Source organism: Lucilia sericata, unplaced genomic scaffold (assembly GCF_015586225.1).
Source record: "Lucilia sericata isolate MDLA Ls3-8-SP2 unplaced genomic scaffold, ASM1558622v1 Contig000433F_arrow, whole genome shotgun sequence".
NCBI classification, from domain to species: domain Eukaryota; kingdom Metazoa; phylum Arthropoda; class Insecta; order Diptera; family Calliphoridae; genus Lucilia; species Lucilia sericata.
In genome coordinates, this window is record NW_023994448.1 from 107098 (window position 1) to 127511 (window position 20414).

At 28.6% G+C, this 20414-nt stretch overlaps 2 protein-coding genes across 2 annotated transcripts in view; one reads left to right on the forward strand and one right to left on the reverse strand.

Moving 5' to 3' along the window:
- Window positions 1–20414, reverse strand: part of LOC119604801 — a 151377-nt gene that overhangs the window by 107094 nt on the left and 23869 nt on the right. The gene's annotated exons all lie outside the window — the stretch shown is intronic.
- On the forward strand, window positions 8–1065 carry LOC119604799. The gene is made up of 2 exons (XM_037957653.1): window positions 8–196; window positions 270–1065. The coding sequence occupies exons 1-2, from the start codon at window positions 124–126 to the stop codon at window positions 965–967; spliced, it is 771 nt and encodes a 256-aa protein (XP_037813581.1). The 5' UTR covers window positions 8–123; the 3' UTR covers window positions 968–1065.

The following is a 20414-nucleotide window of genomic DNA, read 5'->3' on the forward strand; positions in this document are numbered from 1 at the left end:
TCAAATATAAATTTCAGTTTGAATACTTGACACCTCGCGTACGAGAGCTGCCATTTCATTTTGGCCATTACGCAAGCTACCTTTCCCCTTCTGATTTAGGAGGCCAGTCGGAAATTCAACAAAATGGAATTAAAAACCTTACTTCGTTTAACTGTTATTCTAACGGTGTTTGCAGCAGCCACGGTAAATGTTAATGGTAGGTGCTGATAGTGAAATAAATTTCACTCAGAGTTAACTATATGAATATTTTACACATTTTTCATTACAAGCTGCTAGACGCGTCATACTGCGTCCATTGTCGGCCCAAGAAGTCGTAAGAATTCTTAAGATAGCAGGTCGTGAAGATGCTGTGCCAGAGGGCCGCGTGGTTACCCAAGGACTGGCTGCCATGACCGGTTTTGCTTTGGGTTTAACCAAAGGTATTGGCGGTACATTGCTCTTTGATTTGGCTTCATCAAATGCTACCTCTCAGTTCATCAACAATTTTAATGTCACTGGTATGATGGGAGATTTTCAGGGTATTAATATGACCGCTTTAACGCAAATGTTTCAATGGGGTTCCGCTAATAATTCTAGTGGCATCAGGTACAAAACAACCGAGATTTGCTTTAACACTCGCATCGAAGAGCCCGTCGTTGAGGAGGTGGCAAGACAGGCAGCTGTTACATCTCCTGCTGTCACATCTCCTACCGTATCCGATACCCCAGCTACTACTGATTCCGCAACAGGTGGGACAGGCACCAATACTGTTGACACAAATAATACTGGGACCGGTGTTGCCGACGGCACTGCAACCGCTACTAATACCGATACTGGAACTGGTACGTCTATTGACACAGGCACGGCAACCGATACCAAGACAAATACAGTCACACAAACTAATTCAGGAGACGGCATGACATGCATAGTTATGCAAAAACCCATTGTACGTAAACGACGTTCGTCACACCGCAAACGTAGGCGTTGATATTGCCACAACATTTTTGTACAAAATTAGTTAAGTTTAATATACATATTTATTTAATTTAATTTATTATATTAATTTGCAATAAAAATTTCAATACTTGAAACATTCTTATATTTTTATTTGACTTATAAATTGGCGAAAAGATGATTAATAGCATTTACTTTAATGAGGCTCAAACTAAATTTTGAGACAAACTGAAAAAATAAACAAGTAAAAATCAATTAAAAATAAAAAAGATAACATTTTGGATCAGTAGGCACTAAAGAAGTATTGAAATTTATTATTTTTGCCAATGTTTTAATATTTAAAAAACTTAAAACCTTTATACCTAGAGATGGCATCGTTTATCAATATGGACGCAAATATAATAACAATCTACATGGTTTACTCGTGACTTTATTTTTTTAATTTTCTTCACAAAATTAATTGTTTCAGTTATGCACAATTCTATGTATGTGTTTTCTTAACTTTTAAATAAAACAACACCATTCTGTCTTTTATTTATTTTTTTTTTTATTTTGACTCTGTATATTTACATTATTGTTTTATTTGTGGCTACACAAACAATCTCTAATATTTCAACCATAAGTTGGTCTAAAGTTACAAACAACAACAATGGGAAAATAAAACATAAACGCATAAGAACTTAGCAATTGCCAATAATTTCAATGCAGCATCTGTTGCGATAAGTGTAAAAAATGGGGAAGAATAAAAAACAACTTGAACTACAAGTACTTGGAATAGATAACAGCCATACTCTTTTAAAGCATCAGTAGCATCCCACTAAACATTCTATATGTTTCATTCCAGACCTAATAATTGTCTAACATAATTATTTGAAAAAATTCTCTGAATGATTTGTATTTACACAAGACATACTCTACTCCTGTTGAATGTTCTGATGTCTGCATTTATCAGTGAATTATGCGCGTTTAATTGAATTTCGGAGGTAGACCGTATATGGGAGATATGTTTAATTATGGATATTGAGTCGAATTTTATACTGATATCATTATTGTTCATGAGTTATCTTACGATTAACTCATATTTTCGCGTAAGCATTCTCAATTTTTAATAAAGTACTTTTCAAATACCAAAATTTGAAAAGATTAAAAGGGATATAAAAGGGAGCACACAGAAAACAGATCGATTGGAAATCGTTTGCCATGATTAATATTTAGTTCAATTTATTAAAATTGTATCGCTGTTATTGAAAAACTATATAATTAACTGATTTTCTGTATTCAATATTAAAAATCCATATTAATATTCGAATTGTGGTTTTTACGATTTCCAAATCAATAATTTGAACTGAATTGTATCGGTTATTAAATTCATTTGTGAATTCAATAAATGCAACTGACTTTTATTTAGGATTAAAACATAAGAACATCAAATATTAGTCGCTGTAACCGTAAAACAGTAGACAGTAAAAAATATTGAGCACCAGAACCAATTATCAATTGTAAAAATTATTAAGAATTTAATTACGGTTAAAAGAACCAAATTCGATGTTCACAAACGATTAATTGGTAATTGTAGTTGACGTTTACAAAAAATAAATATAATAAAATGAATTTATAATTTAAAAAAAAAAAACCTAATTACATTTGAGGATAAATTAATGCGGAAACTCGGATAAAACAAGGTAATGTTTAGAATATTTTATATCTTATATCTTTTAATCTATTTTGTGTTATTTTCCTATAATTTTTAATAATTTTACAGCAGCGGAAAGGCGTGGAAAGATACTGTTCCTTTGGAAATGTTGGACAGAATGAAGAGCAAAATCCCTGGTACATAAACGCTATGTTTATTAACATCAAAATCTTAAAACTAAAGGGGAGAAGTTATTATTTTATATTTATAAGCTTTGTAAGTTTAAACATATTCATATTTTTGTAAATATTTTAAACAAAATAAAATTTATTTTAAAATACACATAATCCACAAATTGAAATCAATTACTTTGCGCCATTCGAGACACTAAAATTATTGAACATTATAGCGTTTATCTACTATTTGAGTATCTACAAGAAATTAAGACAATTACGGCAAAAAATGTTTAGTAGGATTATTACAAGTGGAAATGCAAACAGAGCAGTAGGAGTAACCGTTATACTCAAACTGACACATACACCACACTCGAACAACTTTATACGGCAGGAAAGTTTTGTCAACCATATCGAAAGGAGTTTCAGTTGCAAATTTAAAATGAAAAGAAAATGTAGCAGTACTTTTGCAATGTTAACTTTCATTTTCAGAATATAAAATAAAAACTACAAAAAAAAATATAAATAAAAAAACTTAGAAATACTAAAAGCAGTCATTCGAGATTATATACCGCTCGTGCTGAACCCAGAAACAACATGACATTTTGCTTTTTCTTTAAATTGCTTAGTTTGATACATTTGTGCAATTTCGACTTCTCTTTTTCTGAGACAATTCCTTAAAATTTTTAAATATTTCACTGCATTCGCAAAATCTACAATACAAAATTATGTACAATGTATAATATAATTATGTATGTATGTTTATAAATCAAAATCAAATTTGCAAAGATGTTACAGAAGTTTTAAATAATAAAATATAATTTACAGTCAAAACAAACTTTTTAACCGAAAAAAATATGCTATTACAGGGGAGCTAGTTGATGTCATGGTCTGATCTTACTGAAATTTGGAGGCAATACACATACATATATTTAGTCCATATATTTTTAATTAATTGAAATATTCTTTCTTTTTCTTAGATTTATTAAATAGAAACACGTAAAACTTTTACTATAGTTTTATTTTTTCGTTAAACCTGGCACTACTATAGTTTGGTAGGGATAATGTTTTCGGGTTATACACATAGAAGTCCTTTCTGAAAGTACCATCTAAGTGTAGGGTATCAATTATTCTTACTTGCTATTATTTAAAGGAATGTTGCATATTAAAGTTACTTTTTGGAATTGTAAGCATTTGTGAACTTGTAGGAATTTATATTCGAAAAAGATAAGATTTTCTCTGTTAACAAATAAAGTTTAGACCAAAACAATAAGGTAATTTTGAATAATAAAAAAAACTTATAACCTTCTGTGAAGTAACCGCTGATACTACACTTTTATCGACGTAAGTTGAAGTTTATGAAAAAAAAAAGTTCACTGAATGAATTATTTTTCAGTGTTCAGAAACTCAATTTCCTGGACGTAATTCCTAAGAATCTTCCAATCAGTGTTATTGACATAATATTCCTTTTACCGTGCTTACTGTAACGTCTGTATTATGAGCGACATATGTAAGTAACATAAGTATACCAGACATGGAAAATTCAGTACTATAGTAGATGTGAATCACAATTTAAAGTAAATTATAATTACGATGGAAAATTCGTATCAAGGGATATATAATACATAATTATACCCTACACCACTATAGTTGGAGGGTATTATGCGTTTGTGCTGATGTTTGAAACGCCCAAAAATATTGGTCCTAAAGTATACCAATCGGCTCAGAATCACTTTCTGCATTGACATCCGTCTGTCTGTAAACCTTGTGCGCACGCTACAGATCGCAATTTTAGAGATAATTTGATGATGATCGATTCATTAATTCGCCTAGCCCCCATACACCGTACCTCCTGAATAGATATGTTAAATGTTATTGTATCTATCCAAAACTCGCCAAAACTAATTTTATGTAAGTCCAAATGGTACTGCCAATTTTCGTAATGATCGGTATTTATTTGACCCTAGCCCGCATACAAAGTCCACTTCAGAAAATCATTTGAAGGTCAAAATTCACTTATAAATGCTAAAATCAGAATAAAATTCTATATAAATAACTTTAATGTAGACGTAAATCCCTCTACCAAAATTTCTATAATAGGCCCATATTAACCCCCTGCCCCCATATTTCTGTTCTGTCACCAAAATGTTCAAAAAAAAATCAAAATTAATGCTTCATTATTAAAAAAATATTACATATTTTTAACATAATCACTGGTATCATATGATCGGTCATATACATTCTTATTCGTTTAGTAATATGTGTTTATTTAAATTTAAGCAATTTAATGTAAAAACATAGTATTTTCAGAGTATTAGTTCAGTGACTAAACTCAGTCCATATCATGGAAATGGAAACGGCGCGTAACGTAATAATTTATTCTAATTGATGAAATTTTCTTTTAACATGTGATGCAAGAGACTGGGGTGTGCACGTTTTGTCTTGATATGCAATAAGAAAACAAAATCTTTACGGTAACATTCCAAAATACGCCCAGCAATGACATTTAATGGAAGTCAATTCAGAGTAAATATAGGAAAATTCATTAGGATTAGTCACTTTCGTGAAGTGTTGTCAAAAGTCACCTAAGTGCATGAAAATTAAATTTGTAATCAAAATGTTTTTGAAAAAAGTACTATTATGAAAAAATATATATTTTTTTTTTTTTTGGTTGTGGTTCAGTACCATTTTAAAATTTTTATTTTGCATGGCTGATACATATGTACATATTTTACATTAAAATAAAATTTTCAACATTTTACCGACCCTAGTCCTTTATTCGCTTAACAAATTTATATTTCAAAGAGTAAAGAATTGTTTAAAAATCATGACTGAGTCCAAAGTTATATGCATTTCAATTTAAAAATCCACAAATATTTAACATCTCATGGTAAAAATGAAAAATTTTGATAGCAAAAATTAAATAATACGTATACGTCACGTATCCTATACAATGATGAAGGAGCCAATTTTACCATGAAATTTTACATATGAAAAGGACAAGGTGGATGTTTTATGTATTATATACTTTTCATAAATTCATTAATTTTTAATCAATTCAGAAATTTATGGACTACTTTTTTAAAAAAAAGAAATTTTGAAAGTTTTTATCGCGAATCTCTCAATTTCCAAAAAAGTTTTTAAAAGTGCTAAAATTTATTTTTTTAGTTTTTTTTTTTTTTTTTTGACAATAATATCCATACCAGGCGCGGGTTTTTTCATTTAGAATATTTCATCTAAAGTTAGCTTTTAAAAAATATAAATTCTTCATACATCTTCTTAGAAATTGTTTAGATAATTCAAAATGTGTGTGCAATTTCATTAGAATCGGACAAACCGTTAAGAAGTTACAGAATTATTTCTCTCTTTTTTACGTATATACCACTGTGTATCCCTTATTTACTACAAGATTGGCATAATTCAAAAAGGAACGTTTTGAGAAAAACGGCTTATAAAACAAAATGTCCATACAAGTCCATACTTATTTAACACAATTTTACCACGAGAAACGAAGAAGAATCGATTAAAATTTGTTTAATTTATCTGCAACAACTGCTGGTTACAGTTGAATCGGTACAGCATGTGCAACCATAGGCATGATGATTCGGTGAATGCCGCTGCTTGATGATGTGTATGAATACCTCGTAATTCACTCATTTATTTTGTACATGAGGTGTAAGATACTTATGTTTGTATCAACAGCATTGGTACCCCAGCTCCAAAAAAAATCATGATAATTTTTGAAATATTTTTTGGTAGGCTTGTATGCATGCCATGGGGTAACATTCAACTTACAAGCTACAACAGCCGCTGCACAAAGTGTTGAAAGGCAATAAATTTCGCAAAGGATATAAACTTAAATAAGGAATGTTAACACATTAAACACACCAATAATAAAAACATTTTATGTAGTATAGAATGTATTAATATTCAGTTTCTTGTAATATTATTTGAACTCACTCATAAATTTATCAAGTGTAAGCGAAGGGAACAAACACCACCCAAACGAGTAGTAGCAGCATGAATGTATTGCAAAAAAACAAATTCCTTATCGCCAAAAAACATTTTCAAACATTAAGCTCAATCTTAAAGACTTGCACAAATAAAGGGCTACCACTTGATACAAGATCTTCTATTTCGTCTGTTTCGTAATAACGGTAATGAATCCATCTCTTCTGTTTGCTGTTTATTCTCTTAATTATTTACATTAAAATTTTAAATGTGCAATTTTTAAAAATTCTAAAAAATGGCCTTCTTATTAGCTCACCAAATATTGACATCAGGACAAAGTTTTTGGGAAATGATATCTTAGTATGAACTAAATTTTAATCTTCGGTAGGGACATCAGTACCTTATTTATCCTACATGTGAACATTAGGGGTCACCCTAATGAACATATGTAATTTATTTAAGATGTAACATTAATAACAAATTAACCCAAAATGCAATTATAAATATCTTTTCCAAAATTGACTCAGCTTGGTTTTATAAAAGTAAAAATCTTATTACCGATTTTTATATGATGGATCCATCCGGAAATGCTTTTAACGTCCATAATTGACTTATAAATATCAGTATCCCATTGAAAATCAAAATGAATCAGTTTTATATGAACATAAATGTTAACATAAAGGTATTCAATGGAAAAAATTTGACCGTTCGTTAGATCGCGAATTCGTTAAACCGGGAAATCAGTGTATTAAAATAACATGAATCCTTAAGAAGGCACAACTATGCTTAGTTTAGCTTAAGCTAATGCCGAAGTCTTAAGAGATGTACACGACGTGACATAAAACTAATTTTTCAAAAAACTCATAACATATGCTTGATTTTCTACTAGTTATTGCATTACTTTTTATAAAATAGAGAAACATAATTTGATGTTCACATTCAGATATCGGAATACTATATTATAATAACAAAATGCAATATACAAGAGCAGTTGCGAAATTGGCAAATGATTAAACACAATTATTAAAATTGTACTAAATTTGTTTGTAATTAATTATGTACATTCATTCAAAAAAAGTGAAAAGTTACACTCATTTGAATAAAACCATGTATGACCAAAATGTCCAACTTTGATCCTCTCTGACTCCGGCAGTGTCTGGCTTACTATCCTATAGTACTAACCTTGGTGCAAATTTCATTCAAATCGGAAGATATCGATTTTAAAAGTTGGGTCACTTGACACGAAATTGCCCATATGTATATGTATTAGGGTGATCGATTATTCGACATTTTCCAAAAACCGGTTTTCGAATAGTTCGAATAGTTGACATTTAAAAAAAACCGGTTGATATTTTTCAAATTCAGAAAAAACCGGTTAACCGGTTTTTCATTATAAATAAAAAAAATATTTTAATTTGAAAAACTTAATGTTTATGTTTAAATTTGATTAATAAAACATGGCCAGAAATGATTTTTAACAGTTTAAAAGATTATAACTATAGATCTAGTCGTCTGATTTACATTATTTCATTAATATAAAAAAATTAGGAAAAAAGGTGGGACACTTCTGTTAAACATAAGGTACTATGTAATCCTAGCTTATTTCAAAAGCCCTGTTTAGGACAACACTTCCATAAAATTTCAGCCGTAAATTAATTATTGTAAATTGAATATAATCTTAAGATTGATAAAATTTTATCAAACAGTTATCAATTTTACAAATAAATTTTTTTAATTAATTAGGAAAATCAAAAAAGTTTAACCAAAGGAGCTTTAGAAAAATATACGCTAGTTCCTCGACTCAAATAATTTTCAAATTTAGCTGTATTATTATTTACTTAAAAATTTCATTTAAATAATCTTTGAATACAAAGCAAATAAAAGTATTCGAAACCGGTTTTTAAAAAGTGAAAAAACCGGGTTATTCGATATTCGAAAAATCAACATTAAGAAAAAACCGACACTGATAAAGCAGAAAAACCCGGTTTTAAAACCGGTTGAAAAATCGAGTCGATCACCCTAATATGTATATGCATGTAGATGATATTTAAATACACCAACCTAAATCCACTTATAAATTATAATTTATAAATTAAATACAAAAAAATGTACTTAACTAAATTATAATACGTGAAATACCAAACATATTTACTACAAAAACAAATTAACTGTCTACTTTTAGTTTTAACAAACTCATTTACTTTTAATGTTTGTTTAAATTATTTTACAGACCCCATCAGCTTTTAAACGAAAAGAAGTAAGGATGTATAGTCAAGCTAGGCCGACTATATAATACACTACAACAGTTATAAGTACATTTTAAATTTTATTTATTTTTTAATTTTATGTAGAAATTTATGTATTGATGAAAAACTGATGAAAGAGGCTATATCGATTTAGAAAATGATTCTGTGATGATTGGTATACTATCAACCCATAATATCATCTCCACTATAGTGGTGTAGGGAATAAAGAGTTAACTGAAATAAATACATATTTAGATTATTTGAATATTCTTCATATTATTTTTAATTTAATAATAAATGTATAAAAAGTAGAGAAAACTATTAAGTATTCTGTATTCACCTGTGCGAATCATATATACCCTGCCTGCATTTAAAATATAGTACATATGTACGTATTTTATTACAAAAAATGTTTTATAAATGATTTTAAATTCAAAATTGCTGAAAAACCAATAAGTACCAGTTGAAGACCGAAAAAGTACCAATAATCCTTTCCTACAGATTTTCATTCACTCAGGGGAATTTAAAGGGGGATTTTGTATTAATATCAGAGTTTCATTGTCTTTAATACAAAATCTAATTTGTTGTCAAAATGTTTTGAACAATTTTCATTCGTGTATCAGAAAACAATTTTTTGGTTTATTTTCAATTTCAAATGGATTATGAAGAAAATTATGGTGAAAAATATGGTGAAAAATAAAAGAAAATTAACTTACAAATTAAATGTTTTAGATTTTCAGACTACATTATATTTTCAAATAATACATTGTATTAATACAAAATCATATAATATAATGTACCTTTAAAGAACTAAAAGTACCAAAAAAATAGCCCTTGGTACTAGAGTTACGAATAGCAGCCATTCGCATATTTAATTTTTCAAATATTTTTAAAGTAAATTATTTTATTAAATTAATCATTTTAAAACTAATATTTATTTAAATTTTAACATTTCTTAATTTTTCCCATCCCTGCTTAATGTCCCAATTTTCCATCTCTGATTTTGGAAATAAGAAATCTATAAAAACCAAGAACAACATTTACCATATGTATGATGTTGTTGTTATTTTCTTTTTGTCAAAGCATGCACAAAAATACTCATTTTTTATGAAATTTGCAGAGGTTATCTCGAACAAAATACACACAGATATTATAGAAATTACAAACGGAATGCAAACTTACATATACCTTCCCACGAAGGTGAAGGGTATAAAAATAACGCATATTTTCATCAGATTTAATTATCTGTGAAACGCAGAATAGAAATGGTTTTAGACAATAAAATGTTTCTTTTTTGCTTGCATTTATTTGTAATGTGTAGATTTTAATTTGCACTTTGTATCTAAATATATATACATATATGTATATGTATGTACATATCGCACACCCAGTACTAAAGTGACTCAACTCAAAATTTTATTTTTGCCTTTTTATATTCTTTAAGCCTTAAAATATGCAGAAGATACTTGTTTTTCTCTGAAAAAGTGCATGTATTTTGTTGTTGTTAACTGTTTAAGAAAAAAGTTATGTCTTTCTTTATGTTTCGAAAATTGTAAAAAAAACTGTTCCCTTTTCTGAAAATAAAAATTGGATTTGTGTCACTTTTGTACTGGGTGTGCGATATGTACATATATACATACATATACATAATGTGTGTGCTCTCTTCGACTCTGAGAAATAAATATCAATCAAATATGCTGAAATTTATAAAGCCTATTTTTTCACTTTATCTTCGTGAGAAGGGTATATGCATATAAGTTTATCATTCCGTTTGTAATTTCTATAAAGTCTATATTTTCTGGATATCGAAGTCCATTAAGCCATGTTCGTCTGTATGTTTGTTGAAATTAATTTTATGAAGACGATATATTTGGGATCCAAATATTAGGTCAGACATGCTTTCGAGAAGTTTCCTGTTTCAAATCAGCAAAATCGAAAATATGTGCAAGAATTCGAGACAAGTTCTGAAAATTTCGTAAAAATTATAATTTTTGCACTCGAAAGCAAGAAAGCAACAACAGCTTCATATGCTGTAAAATGCTAGCCTGCAAAATATATTTGCTGTAAACGGTAAAAACAAAATTCATATTTTTTTCATACATATTTTTTTTAAGGGTATATAAGATTCGGCACGGCCGAATATAGAACTGTTACTTGTTAGAAGGTCTAATTTTCCTTGCGCTTATGTGTTGTGTTTTGTCCCCCTCATAAATCTTATTTCCTGGGCAACAAATGTGTGAGTATTTCCTTCATAGTTAAACCTTAGTTTTTTATTTTTTATTCAAGCTGTGAACCCAATTAGTGTTGATTTATATGTGTCCATAATATATTGTACCTTCTAACGAAAAGTTTTTTTGCTAGTTTTGTTCTCTTTATTTCATTTACATTATTTGTTCTCAGATACAAGATTTCATTTAAGCTATATTTGCCAAAAAAAAATATTACTAAGTGTATATCTACACTTAGCAAAAATCGTACAAATGAAAATAGTATTATTTGTTTTCAAATAATCAAAGGTCGTAATTTTTTGGCGTCTAACTTTGACCTCCACTAACTGCAACAGTTCTTGTCTGATAGAGCTGAAAATTTGTGTTATTATACCAAAGCATTTTTGTTCAATTTCACCAGAGTGAGGGTGATTTGCGAAATAGTCTCTTCAATGATGGATTGGATAAATTATGGACCAAGCGCTCCGAAATTTTTTGGAATTTCACCATAATTATATTATAACATTAAACAGAAACAAAACTACTTATGTACATAACTCAATGTAAGTTTTTGTTGGGAAGTTTTCGGTTCCTAAAAAAAACCTTTTGGTGTCGATTTCATGATCTATTCTCATAAAATTTGCTAGACATCATCGCTATTCTTGTATTATTAAGTAATAAAAGAGGGTTAAAATCATTTTCTGATAGGGTTCTTATATATGTAGAGAGTATGAACTTAGTAGAGATTTTGGTTAATATTTAACTCGTATATGTCAAATTTCGTTATTATATTCGCATTTTTATATTTCGTAAAATATGCCTTAATTTTTTTTTTTTTACTTTCGGAAATTATAAAGAAATTAATACTAATAATAAATAATACAAAATAATATGCCACTGACTTAAAACAGAAACATTTCTTCTCGTGTACAGTTCTACTATTTGAACGTATCATTGAGTAAAAAACAGGGTATTAACAATTCGAAACATTTAATATATTAATACGAAAAATGCCAAATCCATAGAATTTTCTGATTGTTATTGATATCGATAAATCACAAATGCAGTAATTCTGCCGCTAAATGTACTTTTGAGTTTCAATTTAAAAACAAATTTAGTGAAAGCAGAATTTGGAAACAATCCATAAACCACGAAAAAGGTAAATTTTCATTATGAAGTGATAATATTAATTAAACTCTCAAGATTTATTAAATTAATAATAAAGAACATAATTGAATTTAGTATTTTTTAGATAATTTTATTAACTTATTATATTAAAATCAAATAAATCAAATAAATATTACATTACTTAATTCAGGATTTAATGAAATTGCAAAAATGTACCTCTTTGAATCAGTTAAAATGTTGTATTTGTTCTTTATGGCATCCATTTCACTTTACAACTCGGACTTTTAAAAATACTGTAATTCGAGAAAATCCCTTTATTTAAACTCTTCTAAGTCTATTAAAGAACACCATAAACTGTTTTTCTGTGATGGAGTATAATTAAATTCTTAAAAATTTAATATACACCCTGTACAAAAATTGTTACTACAATTTTGGGCATATTTTTTCATCTTGTATACTCTTTTAGACTTATTCCAAGGAAAATAAATTTAGTTACTTTTTTATTTCTATTTTCAAATTAATCATGATAATCACACTTGAATTTTACAAATATTTTGTTATTCCTTTTTACAATTAAAACAACAATAATTCATGCATCATGCGTAAATTGATGTTTCTAACATCGATTACTTAAATTGAGAACTTTTGTTCTTGATAAAAATAGGTCATGTATAAAAAATGTAAGAACTTAGTCTAGACAAAATTTATAAAACATCGGACAAAATAGTACATATTTAGAAGCAACCAAATAAAATGGAATAAATTTCCCAAAATATTTTAATATTTATCCGAAAATAACTATTAAAAAATATGTAGGATGGGTAAAGGATATACATATACCCAATTATTAAAATTAAATACCAGGTAAAATGGTCAAATATTTTGCCACAAAAAACTCACATGAAATACGACGCGGAAATAATTTATACGTATGCGAGGATAAATCGTTTAAATGCCGGAAAAAACAAAATTTTTAAGATTCATATATGGTACATAATCAAAGTTTCTCAATTTTTATTGATAGGAAACTTGTACAATAAGGTTTTCTCGAATAAATATTTGGGAACACAACCTCTCGTGGGTTATGAATATAAAAGCTTGGAAGTCTAAAGTTGAAGTATAAATTAAAAAAAAGTTTAATGTTAAATCAAAACTTGTGGCCTCCGGTAGGTTACTGATTAGTGTTCTGGTCTGGTAGACCGGAGGTGGTGTGTTCGATTCCAACCTGAGGCACTGGTTAAGGAGCGCATAACAGGCCCGATGAGTCCTAGGTGTATTTCTTCGGATTTGATGTATATAAGTACATCCTCCTTTCAAACTAAATCAAAACTTATAATCTATCAATCCTATCCTACTATCCTTGATTCAGAGTCATTTTAACTATTTGGTTGTCTTTATGCATGGAATGAAGTAATGAGATGAAATCACATCAGAGATCTCAGAATAAAATATATATTTTTACTCCAAAAATGCTGCTAATGCGGACTTTATCTCGATTCGACATCTCTTTCAGCAATATGCATTAAAATGCAAAGGAAACAAACAAATTTGCAGGTTATTCAAATGACAGGTAATTATAGTAAAATGTTCAACTTTATATTTAATTTTAGTAATACTAGTAATAATTTTATAGTTCATACCATCACTAACGAAGTAAATAATACTTCGACTTACTTATTGACTTATTATATTTTACCTTTTTTTGCCGTTTCACACTTATCTGGAAGCAAAGGCAAAATTTCAGAAAAACAAAAATACATTTCTAAATGAACACAAATAAAAAGTTTAAGCAATAAGCATTTATTTTTCATTTCATGTTGACAGCCGAATGCCATTACTGAATTAATTATGAGATAGAAAATCAAAAGCCATTTGTGATATCTGTTACGAACTTTTTCATACCCATGTCATGTCAAACCTTTAAATCAGGTAACAGGTACAGTTGGATATGGGGAATCCAGTACACTTTTTTAAGATTATTTTTCAATCTCAAGTTAATGATATAGTACATGACTGACTAGGAACGTTAGTTATTTTAAACCAATTATCGATTTTTCAGTTCTAATTTTTATGAACAACTCTAAAAAATCGGCCGCTGGTATGTATTTAATTTTAAAGAAAAAAATAATTCAAGTAGGTATAATAAAGAATTAAATATTTCACATACATATAATACATAGTGGCCACGAAAAGCAAGAATTTAGAATGTAAAACTTTTATAATACTTTAATAATTCTTTTTAATTTACAATCTCTCCAAAAGGATAATAAGTAGTCGAAATGGTAAGTTCAATATATGATATCAATTCAGTCTTTTTACTTCGTTTGTATCATCTAGTAATTTTATAGCCAGCAAACTGCAATGATTACTTAACCTCATCTTAATTTTAAACTTTTAACTTTTCTTTTGATTTTAATAAATTATTTATTTAAAATTTTTGAAGCAAATACCAAATACATACATATGTATATGGGCAATTTCGTGTCAGGTGACCCAACTTTTAAAATCGATGTATTCCTATTTGGATGAAATTTGCGCTAACTCCAACTCCGGCTGTTATTGACCGATAGAGCTGAAGATCTGTGTCTGACCTACTATCCAATAGTATTATGCATCAGAAAATGACAGTGATTTCCACTAACGTCTTACCACCTGGTTGGCTCTAATTCGTTTTTCGTCACGGATGTACTCTTTGTAAACGAGAGTGAAGATAATCGTCACTTTAGTGTCCCCTTTGTAAAAACAAACTTGATCTTTTTGTCTGTCTCTTCGTAATCTATGGGGTGACGATTAACTTCCTCGTAGGACAGCACATGTTAAAATAGCATTTTCGACAGTCGGTGGCTAGGAGTAACCCTAAGTGGTACATTAAATAGGTAGTTCGGGACTGTCCGACCGAACTGCTGGGATGTACATATGTATGTGTATACATACATATATATTTTGAACAAAAATAAATGTTTGATTACGGTGTGGTTTCACTACTACATAAATAATTAGGCTGGAGAAAGATTGTCGTTTTTGTAATTTGTATAGTTTTAGCAATGGATTTTTCCTCCTGAAAGGGAAAAAACAAAAATGATGAAGTGTTTTTGGTTGCCCATATTATCATACATATGTACATATGTTGACATTTTCTAAAGGAATGCTAATTGGAAAAAAGTGTTTTGTATGTCAGCTTGTCAACAGAAAGTAAAAAAATACACAAATTACAGTCCCGAACTGGTTATTCGAAATAGATTTGAAAGACAAAGAGCAGTTGTTACTGCTTGAACTTGTTATGAAAGATTACATGATTTGTATATGGAATTCCTCGCGTAGAGATTCTACTTAAGGAATCCAAAATGTGGATATTTCACACTGTTGAAATTATTATGATTTCAATGAATTAATATTATTTTTCAAAATATTCAATTTAAAATACATATGGACATTTCCATGAGAAGGTCTACCGATACTGTACAACTAAAAACCTTTCTAACTTTCGCATTTTTGAAGAAAATTTAACAGATATATTTCCGTTTTACTGAGATATTCACACAAATTCACATAAAATGCACTTTTGAATGTTTTTGTTAACATTGTTATAAAGCCATTATAATTTTAAAATATTCGATAATCGATAAACAAGCCTTTCTTATGTGTCACTAACTACGACTATAATTATTCAATTGAAAATAAGATTTTCGTAATTGAAATCACAATTCAGTTTTTTCTGCATGGAAACACATTGGAGTTAAGCGCTTAAACATTACGTGTCACATTTTGTGAGAACAATATTATTTTTATTTAAAATATGTAGTACATTTATTACTAAAATGGAAATTTATTATCTTATTACCTTACATTTTCCACTCACCCAAACCAAACAATATTGAAACCTTAAAGAACTTAATATGTAAAAATCATGAACGTCCAAATTAATTTATGGCATAAATAAAATAATATAACACTGCCTTTTGTTTTACTTATTGTGTGACTGATGTCGTCGTAGTTATCGCAGTATTTTACATTTTTCAATATTATTTAAAAAACATTTTGTGGCTGGACGTCTATAATTTCCTTTATAATTGATGACACGATGACTATGCTTAATCCACGGCTCAATATTGACTAAATTGAATTATTTAATATTGAATCAAATTAAATAATAATGGTAGAGTTTTTTAATCAAACTCGTAGGTGAATGGTTTATGTGCCACAACAGTATGACGGATATTGTGGATATATTCATTGAGAGAGAGTTAGGATGTTCCAAGAATCAGCTTTTTCTTGAGTATTGGATATATGTAGTTACTACATTGTAGTAATACTTACTTTTCACGCAATGAGTATAAACGTCACGAATAAGAAAAAACTAAAGCCGGTTTTTTTAATACCCTAATAAATCGTTAAGATTGGTAGTAATATGTGGTTGCTTCAGTAAACTCAGCAAAATCGAAAAGTCCATAAATAATCTCAATCTCTGACAATCTCTGAAAATTTCATCAAAAATCGAGATTTATTGTGTATGAACAAAAAAAACAACACACGGTAAATTTTGTTCTTGTACTTGTTTTTTTATAAAAACAAAGCAATTCCATTTGTCGGGATATCGTGAACAAAAATATTAAATTAAGAAAGTATATATGTCAAAGAAATGCTTTTAATTATGTGCTATGTAGTGCTTTTAATTATCATTTATTCTGATAAATATTAATTTATCAAAAAAATCAATAAACAAATTCGTTGTAATTCGTTGAAATAACTAATAGATATACATATTTGAATGTGTAGATGTTTGATAGACTATCATTTTGTTTTTTTCCCTAATTTATGGCAATCAACCCTTTTACGGACTGCACTTATTTGATTTTGCAAAAAAGAGAAAAAAAAACATTATTCAAAGTGTGCGTTAACTGAAATGACAATAATCAATCAAACAACATCTGCTGACATTAGGTATGTTAGCGTACTTTCCAGCAAAAAATATCTCTCTATCTGCAAAGAACTAAGAAAGTGTAGTTGGTCAGACAATCTGATACCCTACACCAGTTATGAGTTTTAATGTGATTTATTTTTCGTACTAAAGCTTTTACGTTCAATTTTACCCTGGTTCTGATATATTTAAGGAACTAATTGATGAAAAACTAATTTTGTGGAAGAGGTTTTATATAGCGACTACGTGCAAATATGAACCAATCCTCATAGAACTTGTTGGATGAATTTATGTTGACATAAAATTTATTTACGTTGAATTTCATAGCGATACAAGTGTTTATGTGAGGTCAAATGAGGGCCAATCATTACAAAATGTGCCATGGTCACCAAGACTTGCACAAAATTTTGTCGATTCCATTGTCGAGATACTAGAACATTTAACATAATTTTAAACTTGAAATTCCTATTTGGAGGGTTGCACGTGACTCTCGTCTTATGTAAACATTATAAAATTCAACAAAAAAATTAAAGAACTAATTCTATAATAGGGCTCTTACCGAAATTTACAAATTGTTTATTCTAAAATTTGCCAAATTTATTTTTTTTTTTTTGCATAGTTACAAATTATCAAGTTCGCGAACATACCTAATGATGCTCGGATTTTCTCATTACTCTTTATATTTATCATGGCCTTAATAACACACAATTTGAAGTAATAAATACTATTGTGCGATTTTATGTAATTCATTAAGATATTAAGATTTTCTATGATTTACCATTAAGACTTAATTAAATTAAAATAATTTTAAGCAGTTGGTGAAATCATTATTAGTTGTAAATCACTATGGCCCAAATTTAAGATTATAATCAATCAAGGGACGGCTGACAGTGATTAGTTTCTGGTTGAGCTTTTATATTTAGCTTTGTTCTGCTTAGTATATGGTCAACAGAGAAGAGGATGATTGGCAGTTATATGTATATGTGCAGTACATACATATTTTATTAGTTAAAATGTGATTAGAATTCGGAAAGTTCTAAAGTTAAAATAAATGTTTAAGGTGTAAAATTACTTGAAAATTAATACAAAAAGCTACGCGTGACTTTTCAATATATTTACAGTAAAAATGTAATCAAGAAAAAATGTTCGTAATTGGCACATTTTAATAGATTTAATTGAGACATAACTTCCAAAGCAAACGAAGCCGAAAGGAAAAATATTATTTAATATTTCTTCAATCTAATTAGTGTTATTTTTTTTAATTAAAGCAAAATGAGATAAAAGAACACCAGCCACGAAACGAAGTAATGCGACGTGGAAAACAAGTCACCTTCATTTTCAATAATATTTTTTTTAATTCGTTTACGATTTAATCACTTTGTAATTTGCTTTCGTGAAACAAAGATATTCTTCAGTAAAAGAAATTGCGGGCTATACATTTTCACATTCCCATAGTTACAATTGCAATAGGTATCATCAGCACTATTATAACCACTAGTAGTCCAAGTACCAAATACACACTTGCTGACACGAACACACTTACATATGCATGTACATTAGGCTGGCACCGTTTGTATGGAAGGAAAATAAGGTGTCAATGTTCCGAACTAAAATTAAAGTTTAATTTATTCTAAGATACCATTACTCAAAATGTATGTATTGAAATACAAAATGTAAATATTGGTATCATTAGAAAGTTCCTTGAGAGACGTTTAAATTGCATATCAGAAATTTGTGTAACAGCAAAAGTAATCGAAATTTTATATTTTTTCGGAAAATTTTCAGATTTTTTAGATTTTAACACAGATGAATTTATTATATATATATATATATATATATATATATATATATATATATATATATATATATATATATATATATATATATATATATATATTTCAAAATCTAGATCGAAGTTCATTTGAATTTGTAATTTACAGTACGCTACCAAAACATTGCAAAATAATGTAAAAAACAACATACAAACCGTTATTAACAAAGCAATTGTTATGTTTTGTTAATAAGAAAGTAGATGCCTAAGACAAATTGTGTTCATATTTTAGTTAAACTAAAAAATATGATCTATAATAGAATGAAACCATAATGAAAATGCGCATATTATGTACGTCAGATAAATGTAGCTGGCACAATTAAAATTAAATCTGGTTTATAATGCAATACTTAATATCAATTAATTACATTAAATAATTCTATGTAAAAATTTAAAAAACTTACAAATTTTCCGAAAAATTAATAATTTTGGAGTAGTATACAAAATTGTGTTACGTCATTGAAATCGTCTCCCAAAGATCTGATACTAAATTTGCATATGGTTTATTTGCAAGTAATATGATAAAAATCATAAAAACCTTAAAAAAGGACCTTTAGATCCTTTGCTCCAGCTCACCAAATGTTGACGTCAGGACAAAAATTTTGAGAAATGGTATCTTTGAATGAACTAAATGTTCATTTTCGGTGGGAATATCAGCAACTTCCATTTTGGGGCCACCCTAATGTACATATATTAGAGTATAACCAAAATTAAGCCATATCACTATGTGGTAGTAGTCAGTAGTATTTCAATAACGAAATCCTTTTTCTCAGGTCATTTTGGTGCAAAAACCTTCCGCGGTAAATCGATTTTCTAAAACCTTTTACACATAAATTTACAAATTTTATTCTCTATGTCGAATGGATAGGGCCGATTTGATATAATAAAAAACTGTAAAAATTGTTATACCCCTAATATATATGTATGTATATAGAAAATAAACGCTAATGTGTCCGCTAATTAAAATTATCACTTCCTTTTGTGTCCCTCTCGAAAGGGAAGGGAAGAAAATAATAAGATGTAGAAAGACAAAAATAGAAAATAATAAAGAAAAACCAACTGTAACAGAAAAACTCTGTGAAAATTTATCTGTTTCCACATTTACAATGTTGGTTGGAAGCTTTTTATGAAATTTTCATTTTTCTTTAAGTTAATGTATCTGTTGTGGTGCATTTTTATCTATTACATATTTCTCTCCATTTTGTACAAAAATTTTATGACCAAGAAAAATGATTTCGCTCATTAATTCATGCTAATAACAGACAGAACGTAAAGTAAACGTAATGAGAATCAAACCAAACGGAACAAGGACATGAACACAGACAGAAACAGGACAGCAATCTCTAAACATTAGACAGTGCCGCTGTAATACAAAAGCAATAACAACAGCAACA